Source organism: Anomalospiza imberbis, chromosome Z (genome assembly GCF_031753505.1).
Source record: "Anomalospiza imberbis isolate Cuckoo-Finch-1a 21T00152 chromosome Z, ASM3175350v1, whole genome shotgun sequence".
Taxonomy (NCBI): Eukaryota; Metazoa; Chordata; class Aves; order Passeriformes; family Viduidae; genus Anomalospiza; species Anomalospiza imberbis.
The window spans coordinates 59,312,217-59,324,463 of NC_089721.1; the positions used below are offsets into that span (position 1 = coordinate 59,312,217).

Below are 12,247 nucleotides of genomic sequence, written 5' to 3' on the forward strand. Positions count from 1 at the left end.
AAAGGTTTTGTTTTTCCTGCTGCCCTTAATGTTTGTAGACAACAATCACTTCTCCTGGTTGCAGGTTTCTGATCCCTGTCTCCTCTGACTGTTTCTCGATGTGCTTAGATTTTAGTGTAGACTTCTAGTTTTGGGCAGGCCATCTGTGCTGCAGGGCTGCTTGTCTTGCTGCTGTTGTTTTTGAGGTGGTGGTGGTGGTGGTGGTGGTGGTGGTGGTGGTTTTGGTTGTGGTGGTGGTGGTGTTTCCCAGCTGACTGAGTTGAAAGGGCAGAGTGTCCCAGACAGTGGGGCTGCCTTTCTGATCTGCTGCAGGGTGGGACCTCTTCTGAAGTGAACATCTTTCCTTGGGATTTTTACAGAGATGCTGGTGAGCGAGGGAGATCCTGAGGCTAAGTACACAGAACTGGAAACGATTGGCAAAGGGTGAGTGCAGCCACAGCTCCTTCTTCACAGCAGGGGGCGGTGCATTTTGCTGGTGTCACACCTCCCCAGAGTGACAGCAGGCAAGCTCCAAAGCTGTTCAGACACTGCGTTAAGATGATGCCTGATGATCTCTAAGTACTGGTCAGCATTTATAGCTGAAGTGGCCAGAAAAGTAGAGCCCTTCCTGTGTCTGGTGCACCAAAGAGAAGCAGCTGCCAATGGCTCTGGACCCAGAACACAGCCGTCTGAGGATCCTCTATTTTGAGTACTTCTCCATTTGTGTGCGCAACAGTGGAAGCCTTTGCCTGCTCCGGCTGTGGCTGCAGGCTGTGGCTGGACACTATTTTCCTTGGAAGCTGGAGAAAGGATCTGTGTCTGGAGGCTTTCCTCCAATGGCTCTTACATGGCTTCAGACTTCTCAGAAGGCCTGAGTGGTGGTGCTTGAATTTGGCAGATAGACTCCAAGGAGAGGTGTGAGAAGGCCGAACCGGCATGTGCCTGGAAAAATCCCACACATGCACAGATACAGAAAGAGAAAAGGGAGAAAAGACCCAGATGAGAATCTGTCGTGTTCCATTTACTGTTTGCCCCGGGACTTTTTTTCCGCGGTTGGACCGCGGTGTCCTGCACTTGCAGGGACTAAAGGACTTCTTCTTTCTCTGCTGCTCTTTTGTTTCTAGGGGTTTTGGCACGGTGTGCATGGCAGTCGAGACTGCCACAGGAGAAGAGGTAAGCGTCAAGCAGCGCCACAGCTTCTGCAGTGCTGTTTTAGGACGGCATTTTATCTGTCATGTCTGCAAGGGTTTGCTTTGTTCTTGTGCAATGGAGAATGCCAGTGGTTGCTGGAGTAATGATCAAGCCCCCTAGAAGTGCCAAAGGTTTCCCAGCAGTTTTGCTCCATTCTTACCGGCACAAAATGGCTTCCTGCTTGCAAGGGGTGTGTGAATGAAAATGGGGATGATAAAGTAAGGCCCTGGGGGAAGACTGTGGGCACAGCCTGTGTTGTTAGAGCTTTGCGGTGGAGAGCTTAGACCATGTTTCTCCCAGGTTTACAAGGCAAAGGGTATCTGGCTCTTTGTCCTGGGAGGTGCCCAAGCAAGCGGTCTGATGTCCAGCCACAAGGCGGTTTGGCCCAGCCCAGCTCCATCATCCCATAATCACTGTCTCCGTCTTCCCCTTGTGGTCCTGCGCCACAGACTTTGGTTCACGGTTTTCCATGTCGTTGTAGGTGGCCATAAAGAAAATTAGTCTCCTGGAAGAGAGCAGCAGTGAGCTGTGCCTGAATGAAATCCAGGTCATGCGTGGCAATAAGAACGCCAATCTTGTGACCTTTCTAGACAGGTGAGTGGTTCTGCTGTTCTGCCATGAAAGGTCATCCACATCCTGCAAGGCAGCGGTTCAACCGCTGGCAGAGGATGGAGCTGACAGAGGATGGAGCTGTTAATTCCTGTTTCTGGACTGATCGACAGCGTCTTGGGAGGAGATTGCATTGGGGCTGCATTAATCTTTGCTGGCATACCTAGTTTGACGTGTGCTTTCAAAGAGCGGACTTGGCCCTGTCTTTCTTGAGCCAACAGCCTCAAAGTTCCTGTCCTCTCTCCACATTGTTTTGTTTGGTTTGGCATTTGATTTTTTTTCCCACGGGTCTTATGTGCTGACAAAACACTGTAGATTGAGTTCAAGCCCTGGAGAGCATAGCGAATGATTATTGACTTCCTCCTGTCTTCTTCTGAGAGAGACACAGGAAGGAGAATCCATCAGGAAGTGCACGCATTCATCTCCAGGCTGTTGTTTCCTCCCTTCAGCTACCTGGTGGACGAGGAAGTCTGGCTGGTGATGGAGTACATGGACGGAGGTTCTTTACACGATGTCATTAGGGAGATTCGTATGGCAGAAGGAGAGATAGCAGCTGTCTCTCGGGAGGTAAGGGATGGCGCTTGTGCTTCCCACGGCTTGGTCGGGATGGTCCTTCCAAATGGGTGATAAGGAGAGGAGAGATTTCACCTTCCGAGCTTCCTTTCTGCCTTTCTCTTATAAGTAGCAAGAGCATCGGAAGTGCCTGCCAGTGTCCCTGCCCTTCTTCTAGGGTGTTTGTCTTTGCCTCTCTAAACACTTGCCTGGAGCCTGTGTGCGCTGCGTTCCTTCCCATTCCTTCCGCATTCCTTCCTAAGAGCAAAGGTGCTGCTGGCACCATGTCAAGCAAGTGGCAAAGACAAAGAGATACTCGCAGGACTCTCACAGAGCTCAGCCTGAAAGGAGAGCCTGGCAGCCAACGTGGTGTTGGCAAAAGCAGCCACTGTTGTCTGGCTGGAGAGAGTACAGCCACGGCAGCAGTGCTTCTTGAGTCTGTGTTTGCAGGGCACTGGCCAGAGGAACAATTGCCCTTTCTCTTTCAAAAGCAAACACACCCGCACTTAGAAAAGCACTGCTGTCCTCGTGTTGGAGCAGCAGGCTCTGCTGCCTTTGCCAGCAGCCTGTCTTGCCATGGCTCACCATCCCCCAGGAAGTCAGCCTTGCAGATGCGCCACTTCCCTGCTTGTGGGACGAAATCCACTTAGGCTCGTGTTGCTTTTTCCTCTCTCAGTGCCTGCAAGGCCTGGATTTCCTTCACTCCAAGCAAGTGATCCACCGAGACGTCAAAAGCCACAACATTCTCCTGGGCTTGGACGGATCTGTCAAGTTGGGTGGGTGTTGTTGGCCAGGCTCAGCCGTGGCGGGCTGCGGTGTGGGGCTGCCTTTGGGTGACTGCCGGTTCCCTGATGCCCGTGGCAGTGCAGGCTGCCCTGCTGTGAGCGCAGAGCACAGCCACAAGGCGCAGGGAGGTGTTGCTGGGAAGAAGGGGTAGGGGGTGCCTTTGGCTTGTGTGTGATCCTTCCCAAGCAAGGCAGTTGCAGTCTAATAGCTTCAGGGGACTAAAAGCCACTGCCTGAAACTGGGGGCTTTTGCTAAGTGGCCAATTCCGTATTTCCTCGGCTGCAGGCCTGAGGAATGGCAGCAGGGCCCCTTTGCAGCTGGGATTCCACACTGCCTTCTTGGACATTGGTACCGTGGGGAATTCTTTTGTTGGCTTCCCTAATTCACGCTGGCTTGATCAGAATGGTTTTTTTCTCCTCAGCTGACTTTGGCCTTTCTGCTCAGCTCACTGCTGAGCAGAGCAAACGGAGATCGGCTGTTGGGACAACTTACTGGATGGCGCCAGAAATTTTCAGCAGGAAGCCCTATGGCCCCAAAGTGGACATCTGGTCCTTTGGCATTGTGGGGATGGAGATGGTGGAAGGAGCGCCTCCTTACCTGATGATGACCTCCCGCACGGTACGCTGCAACTACTCTCAGATACTGCTGTCACTCTGACAAAATCTGCTCCCATTCTTCTGCTTGGGAAGCTTGCTAGCAGCTGAAAATGACAGGTTCCAGGCTGCATAGTCTCTCGTGCTTCTTGTCCAGATTATCCCCTTGGCATTTGATCACGAACTGCACCAAAACCTCACGATGCCTTTTGCTTGATGGAAGCTTTGCCTAAGGGAGCAGTGAGCAGTGCTGAGCTGCATTTGATGGAATAATCCTTGGAAATAGTAGAGTTAGATAAAAGTCTGTCTTCCGCATCGCCTGTAGAGCTGGTGTCAGTGCTCAGAGAAGCAAAGGGTGCTTTTGCTGATGGAGTTGCTCCTAATTCCATCAGCCAATGAAATCAGGGGCCAAGGCAAGAGCCTTTGCATATTGGACTGGCTATGGCTGCCTCGGGCTTTGGGTTCTTTTAGTAGGGGCAGGAAAGGTATCTGCCACCCTCGGGCAGGGAGTAAAGAGCCACTGGAGAGCGGAGCTTGTCCAGTGGGGTCTGTGTGAGCAGTTTGGGGTGTGAAAGAGGCAGGTAGAGCGTGGCATTTCCTTCTGCTCTAGGTTCAACAGCTGATAAGCACCAGGGGCAGCCCGAAGCTGCAGAACCCCAGGCAACAGTCCGCTTGGTTGCGAGACTTTCTGCACTGCTGCCTGGAGACGGACGAGGACAGGCGCTGGTCTGCCCAGGAACTTCTGCAGGTAAAAGGCAAAGCGGCTGCCGGATGCGCCAGCCACCCACTGCCAGGGGCTCCTCATCTGCTCAAGTCCAAGGCCTCGGATGGGCCCCGCTCCTAAGAATCTCCAGTCTGGGGGGCTTTTCAAAGGAAAAGAGAGGAGAATCCTGGCCTAGGATGGGTTGGAAGGAGCCTTTCAAGGTCACCTAGACCAAATCTCCTTAAGCTGAAGACATCAGGATTAATGGATTTGTGGGATTGGGAGCCATGTTGGCCTCATGTAGCAAGGTCCTGGATGTGGAGACAGAGGTGCACAGAATGCCCTCCTTTCTGTATCTTTCTTGTTGCCAGAGAAAGCCTGTTTCAGCCTGTGAGGTAAGTAGAAATTAATTCCTTCTTTTTCTCTTTGGGCAGCATCCGTTTGTAACCTCAGCCGAGCCGATCTCCAGCCTGACGCCTCTGATCGTGGCAACGCAGCAGTTTATGGCCGACAGGAGATACTAGCCCTGGAAGAGGCCGTAGTTTTTTTTTTCTAGTTTCTAGTTCCTAGTTTCTAGCTCGTAGTTTGTAGTTTGCTTAGAGTGATAGTGGAAATAAATAGGATAATAAATAAAACCTTCACTGTGTTGGAAGCTTCCCTTTGTTCTCACCCTGTCATTAAGGTCTAAATTTGCTTCGGAATGGTCAGGTGTTTCTTAAATGTGGGAAGAGCCATAGATGGGGTTTGTGGCATGGATTGGAAGCGGGCAGAAGTCTTGTGGCTTTGTTGCCGCCAGGCACAACCTGTTGTGGAGAGACAGGCTTGCAGCTGTGACTAGAGGAGCAGAGTGGGGCAAAACGGAGCAGAGCAGTGGTGTCACTGCTGGGGTTGCTGCTGTGGCTGTGGTTGCGCTGCAGCTCTTGGGAAAGGTTGGGAGTGTCTGTGTTGCTGTGGGCAGAGGGGGAGGGAGCCGGGCTTCTCCACAGGCTCAGGCACAGGTGAGTGTCCAGTGGGAAGGCAAGTTCTGCCACGGGAACTAAGGCCTACATGAGGGAGTGAAAACTGGTGCAGTTTGGATCTGCGTGAGCCAGTGTGGAGGCCTGTGGGCCTGCTAGGGGACTTCTTGGGTCTATGCTCTGGAAGAACGTCCCCTAGACTTTAACCTTTCCCACGGACTCCTGTTTTTTGTCTCAATGTACGTTTGATACCTTATTAGTGATATCCAGTGATCATATAGGGAATATTGAAAATCATTTACTTTGCGATGTTTGGTGATAATTGAGGGTATATTTGACGATCACTTAAATTTAAATTTTAGTTGCACAATATTTAACCGATTTCCTTTCCCAGTTCTCGTATTCCATCCCCCGCTTCCCTGAACCCACTATCCCTGAGAAGGACAGGACTGAAGATGGAACCTGCTCAAGAGCACAGGCCAGCCACCAGCCATCTGCCATCTCCCCTCCTTTTCTGTGCCCTTGCCAGAACGGTAGCGGCCATGCCTCCCCGGATTCTACCCTAACCCACTTTGCGACAGCCCCCAACCCTGCTCCCGCTTTCCTATTGTATTAGCAGTCCCCGATTTTTGTTGTAATTCATGTTTCAGAGATTACGGATGTAGGCGACCCCCAGAAGCCAGTCGACCAATTATTTTATTTATTTAGGCAGGAGAGCCGGCACCCTCCGTACAGCCGGAGGAAGGGCTCTGTTGCCCCCACAGGAGACCTGTGCCCAGCCCCGCCGTAAGGTCCCCCACAGGCTAGTCCCCCACAAAACCTCTCCTTCTGATTTGTGTGGTTGGTCAAGGGCACCAGGGGAGGGTGCCACCACAAGTCCTTTTGATTTTCTGTTCTCTTTTGTTTTGTGGGTAAGTGAGGGGGAATGAAGTGACGGAGAGCTGCCTGGGACTCGGGCCCTCAGAAGTGAGGGGAAATGAAAATTGGATTTACTTATTGTTTAGTTATGCTCCGCAATATCAACCCGCCTGTTGATTTAATTCTCAAGTTTAGTTAAAGTCTATCAAGTATTGTGTTGTTTTTAGCTAGAACAAGGTTATTCTTTTTACTATGATTGTTAGACCTTTCATTTTAAATAAAACCAAAAGGGGGCAGTTGTGGGAGCTTGTCCTGGAGGGGATGGGCCATGAAGTGGCCACACATCAGATAATCAACGACCAACACGAAGACTCGGGAGAAGAGAAGCCACAACGGATGACACCCAGAGAACTTATGGTGAGCATATCATGAAGAGTCAAGGACTCTGGGACGGACTGGGAGTGGCCATGCAGATCAACAGCCGGTGATTGGCCAGAAGGCTTCTGGAACTTGCCATGAAAGACTATATAGATGTATGTATATATATGTATGTTTATATCTCTATTTATATATTTCTTTCTATCTCTATCTCTATCTCTATCTCTATCTCTATCTCTATCTCTATCTCTATCTATATCATCTATATCTATAAGCTATATCTATCTACCTGTGTTGACCTCACTATGGCATCTTCTGAAGCAGCCTCTTTATGTTTTGTTTTGCACCCTTGTTTGTGCCCTTTTATTTATGAAATATCTTCAGTTTTGGCACTTCAGTTGTACCCGTCTCTTCTCTGTTGCTCTGCCATGGAGCACACCACAGTCATGCTGCCGAGACTGGAGAGTTTCCCCTCGCGCCCCACGGATGCCCGGGGTGTTGTTGCTGATTCTTCTCTGGCCGCCCCACTGCTAGCTGGGTCGGAGATCACCAGCGGCCGGATGTGCACGATGCAACAAGCCACGGCCTCTGTCAGCTCAGTTCTGTGAGATGTAGCTGACTTTTTGATAGAATTAAGAGGGGACAAAGTCTTTGAAGCAAAAAGTATTTGTTGCTGTCAAAGAATCAGCTGAGTTGGGGGTGTGTCTCTCCTCTGAGAGGCACACACACACACTTTGTTGAAATGGCAACTTTTTACTACCCTTTTGCAGCCAGGGTGGTCCCTGTTACCTTTCCGATTGGTTGGGTACTCAGGAGCTTAAACTCTCTCCCGACTGCCTACCCTTCCCCTAGAACCTCCTTTTCCCTCTCCTCTCATCTTTCTCCCTTACTTGGCTGCATCTTCAACCATGCTTCTTTTTTTTGGTTCTGGACAATACTTAAAAGGTGCGAGGAGCAGATCAAACAACCCCATCTAAACCATAGAAAACAGAATAGACAACAGAATTAACACTTTTCCTTCGCTTACTCCATATTCCTCCTTGACTGAAGCAAAATGCTTTTCTTGTTTTTTTTTTTTTGCCATGTCTCATGGCACCCACCACAACTGAAGAAGGCACCAGACAGAGCTCCCCTGGGGTCACGCTGCATGAGAGGTTAGAAGGAGGCACAGCCAGGACAGGTGACCCAAACTGGCCAAAGAGATATTCCAGACCCTCTGACATCCTGCTCAGTATTCCAAGCTGCGTGCAAGAAGGAGGAAGGAGAGGATGTTTGGAGTGATGGTATTTGTCCTCCCAAGTCACTGTGAGGTGTGAGGGGGCCCTGCTGTCCTGGAGATGCAAAACACCTGCCTACCCATGGGAAATGGTGAATGAGTTCTTTGGGGCTTTTTGCTTGTGTATGTAGCTTCTGCATTCCCTATGCAACTGAATTATTCTCCACCTGTGAGTTTTCCAGCTTTTAGCCTTGCAATTGTCTGCCCAGTCCATCCTGCTGGTGGGTCATTGAGCGAGAATGACTGTGTGTGGTGCTTGGTTGCTGGCTGGGATTAAACCACAACATGAGAAATAGAGAAAAAGTGGTTTCAATGCAAGAGGAGGGAGAATGAAGCTTCCAAATTTTGGAATGGTGGTGGTTTTTCTGTTTTCCTAAGCCTTCCTTCCTATGGCCTGTCCAGCACCTGATGTGTGGTCTCTCTCACAGCTTCAAATTTGGCTGGGACTGGCCCAAATGGGCCCTCTGCTTTCCTCCTACCAGCACTTTGTGAGTTGTCTCACAGTGTGTTGGGGTGGGAATCCTTAAAATCCGAAGGTTTTGGGAAAGCTGCAAAAGGCAGGCCTCACAGACAGCAGAACTGCGATTAGAGCTAAGCAGTAGCCATAAGATCTGTCAGCAGAAAAATCATATAAGGAGTAGAAGAGTAAGGACAAATAGAACAATGCTCTGTGTATTAAACAGAATAACTCCCTAAGATACAGAAAAGTATATCTAGCGAGATGTTAGGAAATTCTAAGCTTAATGATGGAGCTCTGTGCAATGCATCTTAAGGCTTACAAGCAGGTATTGTATTTGAAATAAGCCAGCATTGTTTTAACCAAAGCTACATGTGCTTGCAGTGGTTGTGTAGAACTACTGTCAGTAGGCTTTGCTTGGTGTGATTGGTCAAAAAGTTTTTAAAGGAAGCTGTAACATTAAGTTCTTGGACAGCTGCCGGGGATGTGAACTGCAGGCATCTTCCCATTGTCGTAACTATGTAATGACACTGATGCTGGAAAATAAACAGCTCGAGACGCACCCCTCAGCAGTCCCGTCCCATCCGTGATTTCTACATTGTCCCCCAGCCGGCGATAGGATGCCAGGTGGGAGTCCCTCCCTGGGAGCCGGTGGAGCAGGAACTGGCCTCGGGGCTGTTGTCCTCCTTTCCAGCAGCATGGGAGCACAGCAGCCTCTTGGCCTCCTCACTGCATTGGCCCACAATGAAACTGACAGTGCCATCAACCAGCTGTTCTGTGTATTCCTTCAGGAGAGGCTGCAGCGTCGGGACCATGACCTCCCCATCTGGACCGCAGAGGCACGGGGCATACAAGATGCTGTTCTCTGCTCTCAATGCCAGCCACCCCTGGGACCCATACATTGCCTCCAGCCCCTGGCGCAGTCAGAGCAGCATAGGGTCAAGAACATGTTCTTCTTTTTGGAAAAGTTCTGCCCAGTCCCTGGGCAGCAGGCTACCCACAGCCTCTGTCCCTGCAGGCCTCGGCTCAGCCGGGGAGGGTGTTCCTTGCACAGGAACTGCTCCGGGGCGCTGGCAGCTGTTTCCATCCAGGAGGCCAAGAGATCTTTCTGCCTGGCTGCTGGTCTCTGGTGATTCTCCCTGGGGTGTGATGACACACTCTAGGTATTTTTGTTCCTGCAGAGAAAACCTGGGGGACTCTATCAATCTTCTGCAGAGTGGGCACTCTGGTTTCTTCTCTGTCCAACGCAGGATGCAGCCCATGCAGAACTCATGGCTACGGGGTATCACATAAGCGACACCCTCTTGCTCATCATGACAAATGGGGCAGCTCCACTCTGTCCCCATGGCTTTGTCTGTTCTCCATGGCAAATTCAGGGAGTCCTGAGAAGCTGCTCCCCATCACAGGCACTACCAAAGAATCTCACACACTGCAACAAAACGGAGAAACCTTGGTCCCTTGCTGTCCCAAGGAGGAGATGAAGAAATACCCAATCCCCTGGAGAAGGATGCCCTCCTGACTCCTCAAGCCCTGGTGCCCTTCTCACTACCACTCTGGAGAGACTCAGCCCTCCAGATCTTACAGGCATGCTTGACAGGCTGTGTCTTTTCTGGGAGCCTGGGAAGGTGGTCTCTGGCAGCTGAAAATATGTAGGATTGAGACACCTGTCTGTCATAAATAGATAGTGGGAATTAAGTGGTTCAATACCTTTGAGGTCCTGGATTTTTAATTAAATCTCAGGGCTGGAGGCTGGATTTTTCCTTTCTTTCTATATTTTTTGTTGTAAGATCACTCTTGAACGAGCAAATGTTATTAATTGAATGCAGGTTTTTTAACAGGGAGGTTCTCTTCTTACAAAGTAAACACTGTGGACAAAAATCCAGTGTGGCCCTACAAGGCCCTACGCACATCAGCTGGGTATGCTGGTCAAGCACCACCTGTGCAGGTGATCTCTAGTGAAGACTAGAATGAAGGCTTTGCTCCCTGCTCAAGGATCTCAGGGGCTCTGAGAACCTGTGCACCCTTGATGACCAGAGCTGCATAAAATATTGTAGGAGACTTAAAGAGCACAATTGCCTTAAACACCAATCACAGAATCACAGAATCAACTAGGCTGGGAAAAACCTGAGATCATTGAGTCCAACCTATGACCAAAGATCACCTTGTCAACCAGATCACAGCACTAAGAGCCATGTCCAGTCTTTCCTTAAACACCTCCAGGGACAGTGACTCCACCACCTCCCTGGGAAGTCTATTCCGATGCCCAAAATCACCCTTTCTGTGAAGATTTTTTCCTAATGTCTAGCCTAAACCTCCCCAGTGCAGCTTAAGACTTTGTCTTCTTCTACTGCTGGTTGCCTGGTGGAAGAGACTCACCCCCACCTGGCTACACCCTCCTTTCAGGGAGTTGCTATGGGTTGATAATGTCACCCCTGAGCCTTCTCTTCTCCAGGCTAAACAACCCCAGCTCCCTCAGCTGCTCCTCATAGGACCTGTGTCCCAGACCATTCACCATACTTATTGCCCTCCTCTGGACACATCTGAGCATCTCAACATCCTTCCTAAACTGAGGGTCCCAGAACTGGACACAGCACTCAAGGTGTGGCCTCACCAGTGCTGAGTACAGGGGAAGAATCACTGCCCCGGTCCTGCTGGCCACACCATTCCTGATACAGGCCAGGATGCTGTTGGCCCTCTTGGCCACCAGGCCATACTGCTGGCTCATGTTCAATCACCTGCTGACGAGCACCCTCAGGTCCCTTTCTGCCTGGGCACTGCCCAGCCACTCTGTCCCCAGCCTGTGGTGCTGCAGAGGGTTGTTGTGACTCAAGGGAAGGACCCGGCACCTGGACTTGTTAAACCTCATATCACTGGACTTAGCCCATCTACCCAGCCTGTCCAGGTCCCTCTGCAGAGCCTTCCTACCCTCTAAGAGATCAATACTTTCATCCAATTTGGTGTCATCTAGGTTTGCTGATGGTGGACTCAGTCCACTCAGACTATTAATAAAGGGATTCAGCAGGACTGGCCCCAGCGCTGAGCCCTGGGGGGCTCCACTGGTGAATGCCCACCAAGTGGATGTGACACAATTCACTTCCACTCTCTGTGCCTGGCTATGCAGCCAGTTTCTAACCCAGCAAAGAGTGCTCCTGTCCAAGCCGTGGGCTGCCAGCTTTTCCAGGAGTGTCCTATGGGGAGATGGTGTCAAAGGCATTGCTGAAGGTCGAGTAGACAACATCCACAGCCTTCCCCTCATCCACCAGGTGGGTTATCTGGTTATCAAAGGAGATCAGATTGGTTAAGCACAACCTGCCGCTCCTAAATCCATGCTGGCTGGGTCTGATCCCTCAGCTGTCCTGTAGGTGCTGTGTCACCACATTGAAGGTGATCTGTGCCATAGCCTTACTAGGCACCAAGGTCAGGCTGACAGGCCTGTAGTTTCCTGTGTGCTCCTTATGGCCCTTCTTATGGATGAGCATCACATTGGCCAACCCAGTCATCTGGCACCTCCCTGGTTACTCAGGACTGATGGTAAATGACAGAAAGCATCTTGGCAAGGTCTTCTGCCATCCCCCTCATCAACCTAGGATGGATCCTCTGCGGTCTCATAAACTTGACAGCATCTAAGTGGCTCAGCAGGTCTCTAACTGCTTCCTCCTGGATGACAGGGGAGGCTATTCTGTTTCCTGTCCCCATCTACCAGCTCAGGAGGCCAGTTGTCCTGAGGACAGCCTGTCCAATTGTTGAAAACTGAAGCAAAGAAGACGTTAGGTACCGCAGCCTTTTCCTCATCTTTGCTAACTGTATTCCCCCCTTGTCCAATAAAGAATGGAGGTTCTCCTTGCCCCTCCAAGATGTGTTAAGTTCACCAAAGGACTTTGCCCACCGTGGCAAATTCTCCAAAGAAGC

The 12,247-nt window shown here is 50.6% G+C and overlaps 2 protein-coding genes across 2 annotated transcripts in view; one reads left to right on the top strand and one right to left on the bottom strand.

Moving 5' to 3' along the window:
- LOC137465531 (serine/threonine-protein kinase PAK 3-like) overlaps nt 1-4,976 on the top strand; it is a 77,760-nt gene extending 72,784 nt beyond the window's left edge. The window contains exons 4-9 of the mRNA XM_068177618.1: nt 1,652-1,764; nt 2,229-2,346; nt 3,008-3,107; nt 3,539-3,735; nt 4,321-4,458; nt 4,848-4,976. Coding sequence (XP_068033719.1) covers nt 1,652-1,764; nt 2,229-2,346; nt 3,008-3,107; nt 3,539-3,735; nt 4,321-4,458; nt 4,848-4,937 — 756 coding nt within the window. The 3' untranslated portion in view covers nt 4,938-4,976. The remainder of the gene's footprint in view (nt 1-1,651; nt 1,765-2,228; nt 2,347-3,007; nt 3,108-3,538; nt 3,736-4,320; nt 4,459-4,847) is intronic.
- GTF2H2 (general transcription factor IIH subunit 2) overlaps nt 1-12,247 on the bottom strand; it is a 459,966-nt gene that overhangs the window by 119,400 nt on the left and 328,319 nt on the right. The gene's annotated exons all lie outside the window — the stretch shown is intronic.